This window comes from Mirounga angustirostris, unplaced genomic scaffold (assembly GCF_029215605.1).
Source record: "Mirounga angustirostris isolate CCGP_5_RB_7025 unplaced genomic scaffold, mMirAng1.0.hap1 SCAF_6, whole genome shotgun sequence".
In the NCBI taxonomy this organism is placed as follows: Eukaryota; Metazoa; Chordata; class Mammalia; order Carnivora; family Phocidae; genus Mirounga; species Mirounga angustirostris.
Genome location: NW_026991714.1, coordinates 7,343,626 through 7,360,701, shown reverse-complemented (window position 1 = coordinate 7,360,701; position 17,076 = coordinate 7,343,626). Strand labels below are relative to the sequence as shown.

The 17,076-nt window shown below is 41.9% G+C and overlaps 1 protein-coding gene across 2 annotated transcripts in view; it reads left to right on the top strand.

Annotated features, from left to right (window-relative positions):
• The first annotated feature begins 5,466 nt into the window (after positions 1-5,466).
• Positions 5,467-17,076, top strand: part of RGS5 (regulator of G protein signaling 5) — a 49,579-nt gene continuing 37,969 nt past the window's right edge. For both annotated transcript variants that reach the window (XM_045876810.2, XM_045876809.2), the window contains exon 1: positions 5,467-5,600. In XM_045876810.2, coding sequence (XP_045732766.1) covers positions 5,557-5,600 — 44 coding nt within the window. In that variant the 5' untranslated portion in view covers positions 5,467-5,556. The remainder of the gene's footprint in view (positions 5,601-17,076) is intronic.

The following is a 17,076-nucleotide window of genomic DNA, read 5'->3' as shown; positions in this document are numbered from 1 at the left end:
ATGAAGTCTTGCCTTTTGCAACAACATGGATGGAACTAGAGGGTATTATGCTGAGTGAAATAAGTCAATCAGAGAAAGACAAATACCCTATGACTTCATTCATATGTGGAATTTAAGAAACAAAACAGATGAACATAGGGGAAGGGAAGGAAAAATAAGATGAAAACATAGAGGGAGACAAACCATAAGAGACGATGAACTCTAGGAAACAAACTGAGGGTTGCAGGAGGGGAGGGGGTGGGGGGGATGGGGTAATTGGGTGAAGGGCATTAAGGAAGGCACGTGATGTAATGAGCACTGGGTGTTATATGCAACTGATGAATCACTAAATTCAACCACTGAAATTAATAATACACTCTATATTAACTAAATTGAATTTAAATAAATTTAGAAAAAAGAATAAACATTAAAAAAATAGAAGCTAAGAAACAGTAAAGATACAAACACAAAGCAATAAAGTAAGAAACAGAAGATAAGAGCACCACTAACAAAAATTAGTTGTTTGAAAAGACTACAGAATAAACTTCTGAAAAGACTGATCAAGATGAACAAATTTTTATTTCATTTTATTTTATTTTTAAGATTTATTTTTTTTAAGATTTTATTTATTTATTTATTTGAGAGAGAGAAACAGCATGAGAGGGGAGAGGGTCAGAGGGAGAAGCAGGCTCCCCACTGAGCTGGGAGCCTGATGTGGGACTCTATCCCAGGACTCCGGGACCATGACCTGAGCCAAAGGCAGTTGCTTAACCAACTGAGCCACCCAGGCACCCAAGATTTATTTATTTATTTTAGAGAGAGGAGAGAAAGAGAGCATGTGAGCTGAGGGAGGGGCAGAGGGAGAGGGAGAGAGAGTCTCAAGCAAATGTCCCACTGATTGTGGAGCCTGACGTGAGGCTTGATCTCATGATCCTAAAATCATGACCTGAGCCAAAACCAAGAGGTAGGCACTTAACCAACTGAGACACTCAGGTGCCCCCAAGACGAACAAATTTTTTTTTTTCGAACAAATTTTTTTAAGACTTTATTTATTTGTCAGAGAGAGAGAGAGAGCACAAGCAGGGGGAGCAGCAGATAGAGGGAGAGGGATAAGCAGACTCCCCACTGAGCAGGGAGCCCGATATGGGACTTGATCCCAGGGATACAGGACTCGATCCCAGGACTCTGGGATCATGACCTGAGCAAAGGCAGACACTTAACTAACTAGGCACCCAGGAGTCTCAACTTCATCTTCATTTAAAAGATCAGAATGTTGCCTCGTTTAAAAAATGACATTAGGGGCGCCTGGGTGGCTCAGTTGGCTAAGTGTCCAACTCTTGTTTCAACTCAGGTCATGATCTCAGGGTTGTGAGATCGAGCCCCCTGTCGGACTCCTGGTGGAGTCTGCTTGAGATTCTATCTCTCCCTCTTCCTCTGCCCCAACTCCCTCTCACACTCTCTCTCTCTAAATAGATAAACAAATGAATAAATAAATAAATGAATAAATAAATGAATGAATAAATAAATACAATTTTTAAAAAATGACATTAGAGAACTTATTTCATGGTTTTATTGTGACAAATAAATATGGAAATGAATGAAAAGTGTTTTTAAAATCCCTGGAACATAGAAAATGTTCTGTAAGTGTTGGTGTAATCTAAAAACAAAAAATTCATAATTCTGAACAACAAAAAAAAGTAGGATGGAGATTATATTACTATATATATAAGTAAAGCATACATAAATGATTACCTTATAGTATTAATGAATCCAGTGTAGGTGAAGAAATTTTTAAAAGATCTGGAAGACTACATCATGGATCACTACATCAAAAACTAATGATGTATTGTATGGTGACTAACATAACATAATAAAATTAAATTAAATTAAAAAAAAAAGATCTGGAAGAAAACCACATACCAGAATCTGAATAAGGGATTGTGCGTGCTGAAAGATGGGAGAAGAATGGAAATAGGAATGAGCAATTAAAAGGATTTTAGTTCTATCTATTGCCTCTTTATTTTAAAAAAACTGTAGAAGCAGATATAACAACTCGTTGATAGTGTATATACTTCTGGGTGGCAGAATTATAAATTGAACTAGTACATAATTTTAAAAAATTATCAGAAAGAAAGAAATCAAGCACCATGTAAGGTGAACACGCCACCTTATTTCTTGCATGTGCCCTTGGCTGGCCTTGGGGTGGAACTCTGAAGCATTAAGAGAGATTAAACAGTGGGTGGATGCCTGTTCACCATCAACCACATGGTCCCAGAGGTCCCCGGATCGGAGGTTCTCCCCACGATGTGCCATCATTGGTTATAAAAGGCATCTCAATAGGGGCGCCTGGGTGGCTCAGTCAGTTGGGCGTCTGCCTTCGGCTCAGGTCATGATCCCAGGGTCCTGGGATCGAGCCCCGCATCCGTCTCCTTGCTCAGCGGGGAGCCTGCTTCTCCCTCTGCTTGCTGCTTCCCCTGTTTGTGCTCTCTCTCTCTCTCTGTGTCAAATAAATAAAATCTTAAAAAAAAAAAAAAAACATTTGCTGCTTTAAAAAAAAAAAAGGCATCTCAATAAATGTGTTGTTAACAATAGTTAGACTGATGCATGATTTAGCTAAGAAAATGAACTAGAAATGAACCACAGGAATTCTGTGGGATAGGCAGGAGACCTTTCCATCGGACAAAAACCTCAGTTATCCCCACAACTGCCAGCTCCGTAGCTGATTCCTGCTTCTGTACTATCTAGTCTGCACCCCTGTGGCATCCTGCAAACACACGGATACCTCTTTGGGTTGTTCTCTGAGTTCTGTTCGCTGCTTCTTTAGTGACCTCTCTTCACCACCCCTTTCCACCTTTTATGAAGAGATTGAAACCACTCCTAATATGACAGCCTACTCTCCTTTCTCTATGTTATTATAGCTTTCTACATTTTTCATACATTTACTATCATTTTGAGGGATGTTCAGGAGGGCAAGGAGAAAAAAAATAGTTCAATTTATTTTAAAAAGAATTTCAAATTTATTTTTCATGAGTGCAATGGTTCATTTTGTGCCCAGGTAGTTGGCTAAACATGATTCCGGGTGTGTCTGTGAGGATGGTTTTGGATGAGATGAACCTTTGAACCAATAGACGAGTCAAGCCCTTGCCCTCCCCAGTGTGGGTGGGTCTCATCTAATCCACTAAAGGCCTGACTGGGACAAAAAGGCTGAGGAAGGGAGGGTTCATTCTCTCTTTCTGACTATCTTCACTAGGCCATAGGTCTTCTTCCGCCCTCAGCCTTGGATTCGGACTGAAACCTGTGGGCCCTCAGCTTGCCGACCACAGATCTTGGGACTGCTCAGCCTCCACCATCACATGAGCCAATTCTTTATAATAAATCTCTCTTTATATACGTGTAGATACCGGCTACGTTTCTCTGCATAACACTGCCTCATATAATGAGCAGGCTCTTTTACATGCTCTCAGGCTATTCCATCCTTATGAAGGTTTTAAAAATAAACAGATGCTGGATTCATATTTATTTCCATTGCATTTTGCATTTTTTGCATCTTGGGGTCTAGCCCACCTTTTAGTACGATTGAGATAGTTTTGATTCTTAAATAGTCCATCCACGCATCGCACACTCTTCTGGATCAGTCAGAAACCTGCTTTGATGCTTTGACCTTCAGCCCTGGCTAAGACATCACCCTCCGTTGCGCTATATTAATTTTTTTTCACTTTATTCCCTCCTCAAAGATCCTTAAATATCAAACCGTAATTTAGGCTCTTGGACAAATTAGGCCCAAGGAGTCTCCTCGACTAGTTTTATATTCCCAATCTGAGACTCAGTGGCCAACAACAGTGTTTGTATCTCTATGAACATTAAGTGTCCATCACTCGGAAGAGCTGATTTGCTGGTGTTTATGCAGCTGCAAACAGTAGAACTTGGACAATTGCATTTAGTTCAAGCTCTATTTGTAAATGTCAATGTGCTGACCTTGTGCTAAGTGCTGGGGTTGCAAAGATGACTATGATAGGGTTCCTTGTGAATAAAATATATGGTAGAGAGCTGTGGTCTTCAAACCTTTTTGATTATAAATTATAGTAAGAAATACAGTTTATCAGGGTGCCTGGGTGGCTCAGTCATTAAGCGTCTGCCTTCGGCTCAGGTCATGATCCCAGGGTCCTGGGATAGAGTCCCGCATCGGGCTCCCTGCTCGGCGGGGAGCCTGCTTCTCCCTCTCCCACTCCCCCTGTTTGTGTTCCTTCTCTCACTGTGTCTCTCTCTGTCAAATAATAAATAAAATCTAAAAAAAAAAAAGAAATACAGTTTATCTAATGACCTTGTCCACACAGTCATACTGATAATGAAAGCAAAAATTTCAGAAAACAACATTTAACTTTCTTCATGCAATGCACTTGCATGTGTGTCTATTATAACCTATTTATTTAATTTAAAACATCAGATCATAACACAGTATATTGACTTTACAAGCCAGTAACAGGCCCCAATCAATAGTTTAAAACAATTTCAGACAATGGGGAACATTGTGAGAATCATCTTTAATTCTAAATTTAGAGCTTTTCTTACAGATGATGTGGTTGCTGTTTTAGTTTGGACTCATGCCTACTCCTCAGGCATCTGCATTTACATATTAATTTATTAACCCCTTGGGTCCTGATAGGATGAACCGCAAATAAGGTCACTTTTGGTGGGAATAATCCTGGAGTGACCGAAGACAGGGAAAGGTTGAAGAGCCAGGCAAGACAAGCCTGACCAAGGATGGGTGGCGGGGGCAGGGTCCAAGGAATTACCTGATGTCATTACCAAAGCAGAGAAATAATCACAAGACCAATTATAGAATTAAGGGAACTTGGGGGCAATATCAAGTGGATAGAATGCTGTATGGTATTTTGTCTCTTTTATCAGTAAGCTCAGGGCTTATTTCCTCCCCAAATCTTCTCTGGTGGCCCTTGAAAGCTCACACATCCTGGGCCTGCCTCCATCACTCACTTACATGGTATTGATAGGATGTTTTGGGGTCTTGAGAGCAGGCAGTGCCTTTCTTTGAATTCCTAGCATCCCACCAAGTGCCTGGCAGCCTGGCACCCATAGACGCTCCGTACACATCCCCTGGCCTTTTCTAAATCTCCCCTCCTCCACTGTGACACCGAATTGGGATAACAGACCTCTGGGGCTCTTGTCCTCCTAACAGGCTATGATTTTGACAGATCTGGGGCAGCCCAAGGCACTCTGCTCTGTGTCTGGCTCACGTTTACACGTTAAAACATGAATGACCCAGGCAGGATGGAGAGCCCTGCCCTGCCCCAGCGGAATGAGTGTCCTCCGAGGAGCAGCCAGAAGCCTAATGCTGCGGAGACAGGATTCCAGCCTCCAGCTCCCACAACTGCAGCTGCGTCCCAGCCAGCGATTTCCTCTAAGGTCTGGATTGGTCCAGGGAGCAGCAGAGGGCTGGCAAAGAGCCTCTATATATTCCTCAGAGGGAGAGGCAGTCCCAGACAGTGGTGAAGTTTGCAAAGTCTCGCTCTGCTGTGCAGAATTCGTGCTCAAAACTGAGGAGCTAAGCCACTTGCCAAAATGTGCAAAGGACTTGCGGCTTTGCCCCATTCATGCCTAGAAAGGTGAGAACCAAGTTATTTTGGCTTAAGAGATAGAGATATGCAGAATCTTTGGCCAGGGGGAGGGGTATCCAGGGGCAATAGAGAGCCGTTGTTGTTTGTGCTGAAACAGGTGTGTGATTGTAGACTGGGGCTTGTCTCCTCTCTGCCAACAGCACTGGAGCTTATAGGACCTGAGTTGTAGGAGGCAGATCCAACATGGGGTATCTCGTGAACCATTTCGTCGTATCCAGAACTTCATTTCCTCCAAGGAGATGCCTAGTCCATGGGTGCTTGGTCAGAGTCAAAAGTGCATGGTTAAGAGAATGGATCCCAACATCAAACTGCCTGCCTTGGAATCCTGGTTCCACTACTTACTATTCTGTGACGTTGGGCGATTTATTTACTCTCTCTGTATTTCAGTTTCCTTCTCTGTGAAATAGAGATGCCAGGAGCATTTACCTCAGGGGCTGCTTATTAGGGCTGACTGAATTACTGGATATTAAACTCCCAGCACACAGTCTGGCACATATTAGAACTGTGTAAATGTTAGCCTTTATTACTTAATGTACGTGGACTGAGAGAGGGAGGCAGGTTTGCAGTGAGGAAGAGGGGATTTCTCATTGTTCTTTGTATCTTGGTCCCATTAGATAAAAGTAGCTGGATTGCTGGAGAGAAGAAAGCCACTGGGACGCAGAGATTATTTATTGGCTAGTATTCTCTTTTTGGATACATGGGAAAACACTTTTGAGGTCCTCTGGTTATCCTTAAGCAGGACAGTATTCTGGAGGGAATCCTAAGCATCGAGGCTAACAACTCAACAGCCCTACCTGACGCAGGGAAGTAGGGGTGTTTATCCTCCTCTTATTTCTCAAGAATGGGTTTGATTACATTTGGTTTGAGTTTTCATTATTTAAAGAAAATAAAGGTGACCCTTGTGCAACCCAACTCCATCCCTAAAGGTACTGGAAGTGTTTGCTTAAGAAGGTTGTGTTCAATGGGCTATTTATGATCTCTCCTGTCTTTCACAAGCTCAGGTCTAACTCCTATTACTGTTCTATACCTGATTCAGGATCAAACTTAATATTGAATCTCTTCTTGTATCTTTCAGTGCACAGTGAAATCTTATGCTCTACAATATAACTATTTGTAGTTATATCATTTAGGATCCTTTAGGGTGGCCAAGGAGCAAGCATTTTTTCCTAGATTGCCTGAACCTTTTAATTTACTGGCAGGTGGTATAATCTTGCAATTTTTGTTTCCTATTAATTTTTTTTCATATTCTATTTCCATTGCAAATAGAATCCTATTTCCAGTTACAATGCTGCCTGAGAGGAGTGTTTTGGAGAAATGGGATTGTGGAACTGTTAGCACACATTCATGGAAAAATCTGAGACTATCTATCTTGAGGGAAGCATGATGCTTGAATGAATGCATCCAAACCCACCTTCCCCGCTCTCCTCTCTGTCTCTCATTTCCCTCATCGCCAGAGGCTCCCCTCCCCACTTCTCTCCACACTACAAGAGGAATGTAGGTGACCTCAGTGCTTAGATAAAGATGTTTGAAGACTCGTATAGAATAAATTAGGACAACATATATGCTTACAAAACGAATCTGTTTATAATGGAAAGCTTTACCAAAGAGTTACATTGCACCTTTCAGTTGCACTGGAAATAAAATTCAGTTTACAAAAACCAGATTAACATGTGATTGATCGTAGTGGAAAGAGGATTGGCAAAGGAGTAAGAAGCAGATTCAGTCTTTGTCACCTAAATTTGCACCCATGAGCAAGTTCTTTCACTTCCCCAGGATTCTATGTTCTCATTTAATCAATGAGAGTTGGATTGACTGTCCTCTCGCATTCTTTTCCATGCTGCCATTATTTAAATATGTTTAAAACATAGTTTAACTCAGTGGCTAGCAAGAGATGTAATTAAAGGGAAATTTATCCTAATGAATTTCTCTCTAAAATTTGGAAGCAGAAAAGAGTCAATTAATGAAAACTCATCCAGAACCCAACCCTGTGCTGAAATCGTGGCGGTGGCAGAAGCAACCTACTCAGGGATTCTAATTCTGATTTTCAAGAAAATGAAATTTACTCCACGTGCCAGGAGATTTAATAGTAGAAAATATTCCTTGTTCAATGTGTAGGGAAGCATTAAGCCAGAGTCAACTTTGACATATTTGTAGAAAATGTTCTTTGTTTCTTTACCTCTTTAAGACTATTGCTTGTAAAAACCCAGAGTTGACCTCACACATTTTTATATATTCAGAGAGACCAGTAATCCAAACATATGAGCAACAAATGGCCACCACCCCAAATTTCTGCCTCGTGGCAGAAATGCTATGTGGGTGGCAATGTGACAGTCAGTGGAAAATGAAAAAGTTGAGTCAATTCAAGTTCTTATTTTTCACCCACGATTTTCAACTTTGAATTTTAGGCTTATTTTGAAGATTCATTTTATTTCTAGAGTCTCTTGAATTTCTCTGAATGAGCTTAAGTTTTAAAGTAAACACCGCTCTTCGGAAAAAGACAAAAATATTTCAAAATAAAAAGCGTTATTATGATGATTCCCCCCCAAAATTGGTAGCGTAATATAAGACAGTCAGTGTGATTATTATAATTGTTCTCCTTCAGTGCTGACTAGTCCTGTCACCAGGTTCACAGTCTCTACTAACCTAAAAAGGAGAGTAAGCTAGTAATGAAAACTTGGCTTCTGACAGAGAGTTTTCCCTGGGATCTTAATAAAGTGTTGCGAACCCTGGACCTCTGTCAATGTTTGCTGTAGCTCTGATTTCTGTTTAAGATTATAAAGGCTGCTGGTGGTGAAATGTTCTCAATCCACGGTTCACCCAGGAGCCTCTGGTCATCTCAAGTTTGTGGCAATGCTGGGAATTTCAGGAATTGTAGAAAGCTAATGAGGAAGGTGATGTTTTGGTTCTTTTAATTTATTATTATTTTTACTGAACATTCCATTTTTTTCTCCTCTTCTGATTTATATGTGTGTCTAAGTGTGGATAATTTAGAGTAGAAAGTCACCTAATAAGCAGGGCCATTAATCAACTAATTGTTTAAGGTCGTTAAGCCAAATGGAAGCACCTTGCTGAGTGGGCCGAGGCTCCTTGGTCTGCAGAATTAAGTAAATACTACTTTTTCAAAGGTATGAACACATCCTTGGGCCAACTGTGGAGATAAATGTGGCAATGAACTTGAACAATTCATAGCTCAGTCAGAATAGGTAAAAGATCATCAAAGAAGCCTACAGAGATGGTGGCAGTGCCTCTAGCTGACTTTAGGATCATGCTTTCTGGGAATAAGTATTTATTTATTTATTTTTTATAATGTTATGTTAATCACCATACATTACTTCATTAGTTTTTGATGTCGTGTTCCATGATTCATTGTTTGCGTATAACATCCAGTACTCCATGCAGAACGTGCCCTCTTTAATACCCATCACCAGGCTAACCCATCCTCCTACCCCCCTCCCCTCTAGAACCCTCAGTTTGTTTTTCAGAGTCCATCGTCTCTCATGGTTCATCTTCCCCTCTGATTTTCCCCCCTTCATTTTTCCCTTCATGCCATCTTCTTTTTTTTTTTTTTAACATATAATGTATTATTTGTTTCAGAGGTACAGATCTGTGATTCAACAGTCTTGCACAATTCACAGCGCTCACCATAGCACATACCCTCCCCAATGTCTATCACCCAGCCATCCCATCCCTCCCACCCCTCCCCACTCCAGCAACCCTCAGTTTGTTTCCTGAGATTAAGAATTCTTCATATCAGTGAGGTCATATGATACATGTCTTTCTCTGATTCACTTATTTCTCTCAGCATAATACCCTCCAGTTCCATCCACGTCGTTGCAAATGGCAAGATTTCATTCCTTTTGATGGCTGCATAATATGGGAATAAGTATTTAAAGCTTGCTGTAGTTCAGTCTTCTGATATAATTGCCAATATTCCAATGAAACTTTATATGTTAAGAAAGTAAACAAACTATTCAATAAAATTGAGAGGGGGGGGAGTTACTCAGAAAGACTGTTTTGATTCTTATTGATGACACAATATTGTTCATTTCTCTGGATTGCCTTTTAAACCTCCATACTTGCCTTAGGCATAAGGATGAAAGACCCGGACCCTGCTCTCAAGGAAATTGCAGCCCTGTTAGGGAGATAACAAATAAGAAATGAGTCCACAGTGTTGAGATCCACTATGAGGGAATAAATGCATGGAGTGCAAAGAAGCACAAGAGTGGGAGTTGTTGGGGGTGGGGGGCTCAGAGAGCTTTTGGTGGTCAGGGAAACTTTGCAAGAATTTACAAGAAATGATACTTAACCCAAGCTCATGAATGAAGCCTCAGGAAGGAGAGTTAGCCAGGTCTAGCAGAGAAGAGCTGAGAGAAAGAAGGTGTTTCCAAGGCCAGCTCCCCAGCCAGCCTGTGCTGAGTCAAGGAAAAGAGAGGGCCCAGTGAGCTTGGCTGCTGTTAGGACATCTTTGTCCTATCAGCATTATCTCTCAGAGGCAAGCAAGGAGGGAACTTTGAATTTCTAATCAGTTAACCTCCCATGCAGCACATCCTGTATATTGTTTCCTTGGGACTTGTCAATTCCCCTTCCACTCCTGTCTGTGAAGATGGAAGAGATTTGCTCAGGGGAAAGATACTGCCCCCCACCACCCCTTCGCCTAAAGAATTTATTTACTAAATAACAATCTGTACTTGGCACACAGTAGGCACTTAATAAATATTTTGTCAGGAGAATGCACAAATAAATTTATAACGAATGGAGAAGACAGGGTTGCTCACAGTTTGGCCTGGTGCTTCTTCTGCTTACAAAGGGATGGGGAGAACATCAGCAGTGTATTAGAGGCTACAATGAGGAGAGAGTGTCTGCTCCAAAACAAAGAGGGATTCCTACCTCGGGGAGTGGGAGTTGGGTTAGGAGAGGGAAGAAAGTGGAGAGGAGCCTCCAGCATTTCTGCAACTTTCTTAGGAAAATCTAGTTAAAGAGGTGAGTCTTTTTGATTCTAATGAGGGTAGACCTGGAGCTGTTGGTGAAGCTCCTGAAACTATCATCTCAGCTCCTGCAGTTACTGCCCCAGGTTTTCTGATGGATTTCATCCCCTATTCTAAAGAGGCACCTCTTCCTAGTCTTCCATTCAGTCTGGGCCATGTTGAAACACCAGATCTCAATTCAAAATACTTTTGGATCCCAGAATCTTAAGTTTGGGAAGATCCTTGAAAGGTTATCTAATTTTTCCTTCTTTAGCAGAGACTAGCCACTATCACAGGATGCTGATATCTAGGGACAGGGTTAATGTTTCTGCGGCTCATGGTTATGACTTTTGTCTGTCCTGCTGGCCAGAAAGCCAAGGAACTAAACTTTAATTAGTTCAGTCAGGATCAATCCTTAGTAACAGGAACCAGACTATGGCTGGAGGCCAGAAGATAGCAGGTTCCTATCTCTTTCTTCCTTTAAAGCCCCAATCAGTTCCCAGATAACATTGAGCCTGCACTATATTTTAAAGGCTGAGTCACCCAGAGGAGAAAGACAGTGAAAGCCTGTTTTTGACTGCCTGAGGAAGTAACTCCCTAAGACTACACATTTTAGGAATACTAAAGAAAACACAGAGTAAGGAAGGGGGCAAGGTCGCAGTCTGTCCCCTGCCTTAATATCAGCAAGGGGTTGGAGCAGAAAGAACATGGTGCTTGTAACTCTATCTCGATTACTTCCTAGTTGTGTGAACTGGAGAAAGTCACTAAACCTCTCTGAGCTTCATTTCCTCAGCTGTAAATGAGGATATTTTTCTTGTTGGGGAGAGACGCTATAACCCCTATTAAAGAATTAATTTCCTTCCATCCTTCTTTCCCTCTTCGTGGGTAGTCAGGAAATCATTTAAAGCTCAATTATGTGCCAAGGCCTTTGATAAAACTTATTTATTTTCATCTTTCCTCATCATAACCTTATCTTTTTAAATAATAAAGATAGATGTGTCAGATAGTACAGTATTTTTACCATTTCTTCCATAATTCTTCCAGCAGGTAGGTATCTCCTTTAAAAATATGCCAACTTTTTCCAAAACATTAAAAGACATTAAAAACCATGATCATACTTAAAAATGAATAATTCTTTAATATTAGTAAATATCAGGTGAGGATCCAAATATCCCCAATGGTCTTTTTGCAGTTGGATTGTTTGAATCAGGATCAAAACAAGGTCACACTTTTTTAATTGTTATTACTGAATTTTATTATTATTGAATAGATAAGCACTACCCATTGATCTAGTGCTCTTTCTACAATTAATTGGGCTCTGTTATGTAAAAGCACTTCTTACAAATGGACTTAAGGACACCTAGAGACTGCTTTTATCTGGTGGGGACACGTTAGCAACCTTATTATGAAGGATTTGACAGAGCAGGTATGGTGAGGCGGGGTGCACTGTTCATAAACAACGCTGACCTCAGGGGTTTGTCTCCAGTGCCTTTCTCCCACTCTTCCTGATTGCAGAAAGCCTCTCACAGAGTCTGCCGGACCTCTCTACATCAAATCCTGTTAACTACGCCCCTACTGCATGCAGAGCACCCTGCCAGGAGCTGGAAGCTTGCTGGGGTGCAGATCCTTTTTCTGCCTTTTTAATTCTCATGGTGAGGGAACTGGGCCCTCCTCCCTGCCGAGCTAGCTCACATGCAGTCTCCCTGCCCTCCACGCCCCCTCCCCTGCCCTGGACTGAAGGATATCCCCAAGTCTCCACCAGGTGCAAATAACACATAAACCCCAGGCTCACACGTTGGGATTGGTTCAGAGACCCTTAAATTTCTCCTTAGTCAATAGGCTTCCTGTCTTTTATTTTTCTTTTCCTTGCAAGTATTTGTAGAACACAGACTTTTTACTTTTTTGTTTTTTTAAGACAGAGAAAGCATGAATATGCATGGGGTGGGGGAGTGACAGAGGGAGAGAGAGAATCTTAGGAACCCAACACAGGGCTCGATCTCAGAACGCTGAAATCATGACCTGAGCCGAAATCAATAGTTGGACGCTTAACCGACTGAGCCCCCCAGGCGCCCCAGTAGAACACAGAACTTTTAGATGCAAGCATAAAAGGCTATAACACGTGGAAAGGGTCCTGGGTGGGGAATATAGGTATCCTGAGCTGTAACCTTGGCCTCTGCTAAGCAGCAGAGGGTGAGTCCTGAGTCAGGCGCCTCTCCTGACCTCATCACTGTACTTGTAATGATGATGAGTCAATTCTATGACCCTCTCCCCTCCTTCCAGCTTCACTACTTTATTGTCCTTAATTTGGACACCAAGTATTTTGAGGAAAGATTGTACTTTTATTCTAATTTTGCATCTCATCCCAATCCCACAGGAAGGCCAGGGAACTAACTTCTGGATGTAGCTTGAAAGCAGCAATCATTCAAAAATGTGCAATTTTCTTCCAGCCACTTTGATTCTCAAAGGACTAAATTAAGAACCCCACATTTCCTAAAAAAAAATACTTGTGACACATTCAGAATAAACTTTCAGTTTGTGAAATATATATATTTATGGGCAGCGGAATGGGACTCTTTTATTTTGGTGAATTCCATGAAAGGAAAAGATGGTTTCAGTTTCTTGTAAAATTTGGGGGTAATTTAGGATCAAAGATCATGGATTCTAACAACCTATGATTTTTGTACTTTGTTTACAGTTAATCTCAAGAGTGTAAGCTCCTGGAGGGCAGGCAGGGAAATGAGATATAAGGACACAGACATGCCTGCCTTAGGGGTGGGGTTCCATTGACTGCTTTCATACTAGGTCATGTTTTTCTCCAGTCAATGGGAAGAGTCGCCCACTCATGTGCTTCCCAACGCTGCCCAGAACGAGACTCACCCTTTGCCATTATAGTGAAAGAGTTTTCATCCTTGAGGCTGGAATGAGAAGGGCAAATCAGGATTTCTAGGCCTTTATATTTTTAAACAATCTTCATCTACCAGCTGAGTAGATCCTGGAGTCCCAGCAATTCTCAAATTGACGTGGGGACTGCTTTGGGGACTGCATGAATCCATGCCAGACATAGCACAGAGTGACTGCAATTTCCACCTACATGAGGACATGGAGTTTGCCTCTACCCCAGGCGTTAGAAACTGGGTCTTTCCTGGAAAATCTGAAGGTGCAGCCAACCTAATCATAGGATGCATGTGTCAACAACACAGCTCATGCACACGTGTCTGGGTTTATTCACTCTGACCAGAGTGCTCCTGGAAAGTTCAGACAGAGCATTTCTTTGCAAAGCATTCTATTCTGTTGCCACGTCAAGATACAATAACTTGGCCTGACACTGTTTCTCCTTCAAAGAGGAAATACTGCAGGGTTGAAAGGATTCGCCCAGGCAGTCTTTGAATGCTTTGGGCAGTGAGTATCTGATCATCACAATGGCTCCATGAACAGCAAATGAGGCTAAGGTCATGCATCTATAGTCTATACGTTCTTCCTTCTCCTATCTGACTGCTTCCCCAGACAGTTCTCAAGCAACACCTAGCCCATCTGGACAGAATCTCACTCAGATCCTCACAACCCTACATTCCAGAAAGATGTTGGAACTATCCTCTTAAAGTCAGAGGAGGAGATGCAGCATGCAGTAAAATACTTGAAAAATGTAAAGTGCTCGGCTCTGTAAGTGCTTATTATCGGTAGTGAAGTGTGTAGAGCTGTTTTGGTCAAGCTACTACTTTTTGACATTTTCTTGTGCAGAACAGCTGTTTCTGGATGAGGCACTTGTCTATGGGGATTCGGGAAATTTAGAAAGAATCAAGATGTTCCACTGACAAAGTAGTTTGTTGTGTGATAGTTTACTAGAGATACCTGAGTTCAAGACTATGGGACCGAATGACCTGTGCACTTTGGGACAAGGTCAACAGCACAGGTCACACTTAAGACTTTCTCAGAAGAGCCTATTGTCTAAGGTCTGGTGCTGGTGCTTTCTGGATGACAAGCTTCCAGAATCTTAGACTTTGTTTCTGAATCCCCCAAATCTGAAAACATGTATGTCGCTTGAACACGGACACACGCACATGTGTGCATATGCGCACACGTGCACACACACCCCTGATATTTTTATAACTTGGAAAAAAAGATTGTTGAAATCAGGGAGCCCTGCAGACAAATTGAAAGCAAAGCTGTTCACAGAGATGAATGTAGATCAATGGGGATTTTTTCCTTCTTCAACAAATAGGTCTCCTACCCTCATGGTTAGCATTTACACTTTCTCCTTCAGTTGGGATTTTCTCAAAATTCTCAGCTGAGGTTTCAAAAACCTTTAGATTTTTTTTTTTTAATTGCCCTCTAACTTTTATCTTCCGGTTTCAGTAAGAATAGCTTAACCTTTGTCTCCCATCCTGGTCCACACAGCACCCTGAGGTTTGTAATTAAGCCAAAACGGGTGGCAGAGGCTGGCCTGCAGTGAGGGAAGGAATATGAAACTTTCATCAGCCACTCATGGAACACATTTTACTAAATGGATCCTGGCTTGCGAGCAAGAAAAGGGCAAGAAAAGCTAAGACAGCTGATGATTATGACAGTCTAGAAGTGAGTGCCTAGCACAGTCTTGATCACCCAGATGCACTCAGTCAAGTCAAATGCCTGAAATGGATGGATTCTTCTCCTTGAGAGAGGATGTGATTTTTTTTCTCTCCTCTCACACCACCAACTCAGAATCACAGACTGAGAATAGGATCAGGGCCCCAGACAAATTCCTTCTTTTGTAGGTGAGAAAACAGGTCCCAACCTGTTTGGGTGACTTGTCCAAGATCACATAGCTGGTTAGAGTTGGAGCTAATTCAAGGTCTGCAGATTGACTTTTCACTTTTATTTTATTTTATCTGATGGACTTTAATTTATGAATTTTGTGTGTCTTTGCTTTTAAAATACTTATTCTTCCATAGACACCATCTTTCAAAAAGTTTTGGTTACCAGATACACTGTAGTCTTTAGGGAAAAAAATTTTTCCCCATTTCTACTTACCAGATGCATAGAGCTGCCAATTACAATAACTGAACAGCATGAGACAGGTTTATTGTCTTAGTAGTCTTAATTTCTTATATATGAAATCTTCTTTGGAAGTCTTAGGAAGATGTGGACTTCTATATTAAACTTTGGGAAGGATCCCTGGGGAGCTGGAAGAGACGCAGGAAGCGAACACCTGCGTGGGAGTGCAAACTAATTCCCTGTCCTCCCTTGTCACTCAAGGTTTATTGTCTTAATAGTAATTAAGAGCCCAGGGGCTGAATGAGATTGAGTTTGACTCCTACCATTGTCATTTATCAGATGATTTTGGGCAAATCCCCAAACTGCTCTGTAACTCAGTTTTCTCATCTGCAAGGTGGGGGTGATATTTATACTTCCTTCACAGGATAGTTATGTGCACTAAATAAGGTTATGCACTAGATGTACTGAGTAAACCAGTTAGTTAGCTGGATATGCGTGACTTCTCTTCGTGCATGACTTTTCTTAACCATCTTCAGTTGAGGAAAACTTGGCAGTCAAATCTCGGATTGGGGCTAGAACAGGGAACTGCAAAGCACCCAAAATCAAATGAGACAAGTCCCCCTCCCAGCTCCCCTTCTTATCTGTGCCCGTTTCGATGCCTTGTAGATTGTTCTTCTGTCATCCTGAGTGAACATTTCTCAGGGGCAGGCCATGTCTCAACGTTTAACAAGATTCTTTATACCATTTAGAAGACATCATTCTTCCCATCTATGTTCTGTGGCATGTCCCTAGCACCTCTCTGGCCCTCAGGTCTTTTTTCCTTTGTTGTGCTTTATATCTGATGGTCTCCTGGCAGCTGTGACTTGCATTTGCAAGACATAAAATTACACATGCATTTGTCTCAGATCCCTTGTGCCTTCTGTCTAGAGGAGGGTGCTCAGCCCAGCAACTCCCGCTTTGTATCTTTCTAGTGGCACCTGGGTGACCATCTGCTTGGTTCCTAGACTTTGTTTGTATCCTGAGCCCAAATCTCTAACTTAGCAGCTCCCATCCTATCCCAGCAACCACACAATTTAGGGCATCCCCCCTCTTTAGTTCCTGCTGTGTGAGGGCCACAAGGAGGACTGCATTGCTCCCCAGGAGGAAAGTGAAGGAACACTATAAGCATGCTGGAGAGAAGTTTCCAGGATTATGACCCTGCAACATACTCACGAACTTTGAAATCTTCTTTGAAAGTCTTAGGAAGATGTGGACTTCTATATTAAACTTTGGGAAGGATCCCTGGGGAGCTGGAAGAGACGCAGGAAGCGAACACCTGCGTGGGAGTGCAAACTAATTCCCTGTCCTCCCTTGTCACTCAGGGTTCCAGCCAGCTCATCCAACCCCAAGCTTCAACCCCTTGGGGAGATTTTCTCTGTTTCTCCCTTGGGGAGAAGCTAGCCCTCCATCCTCTGAGCTCTCACTCACAGAACTTTTTCATCTCCCTTCTAGTTCATACCACTTCTTCCCTTTCTTCTTCCCTTCTTTCC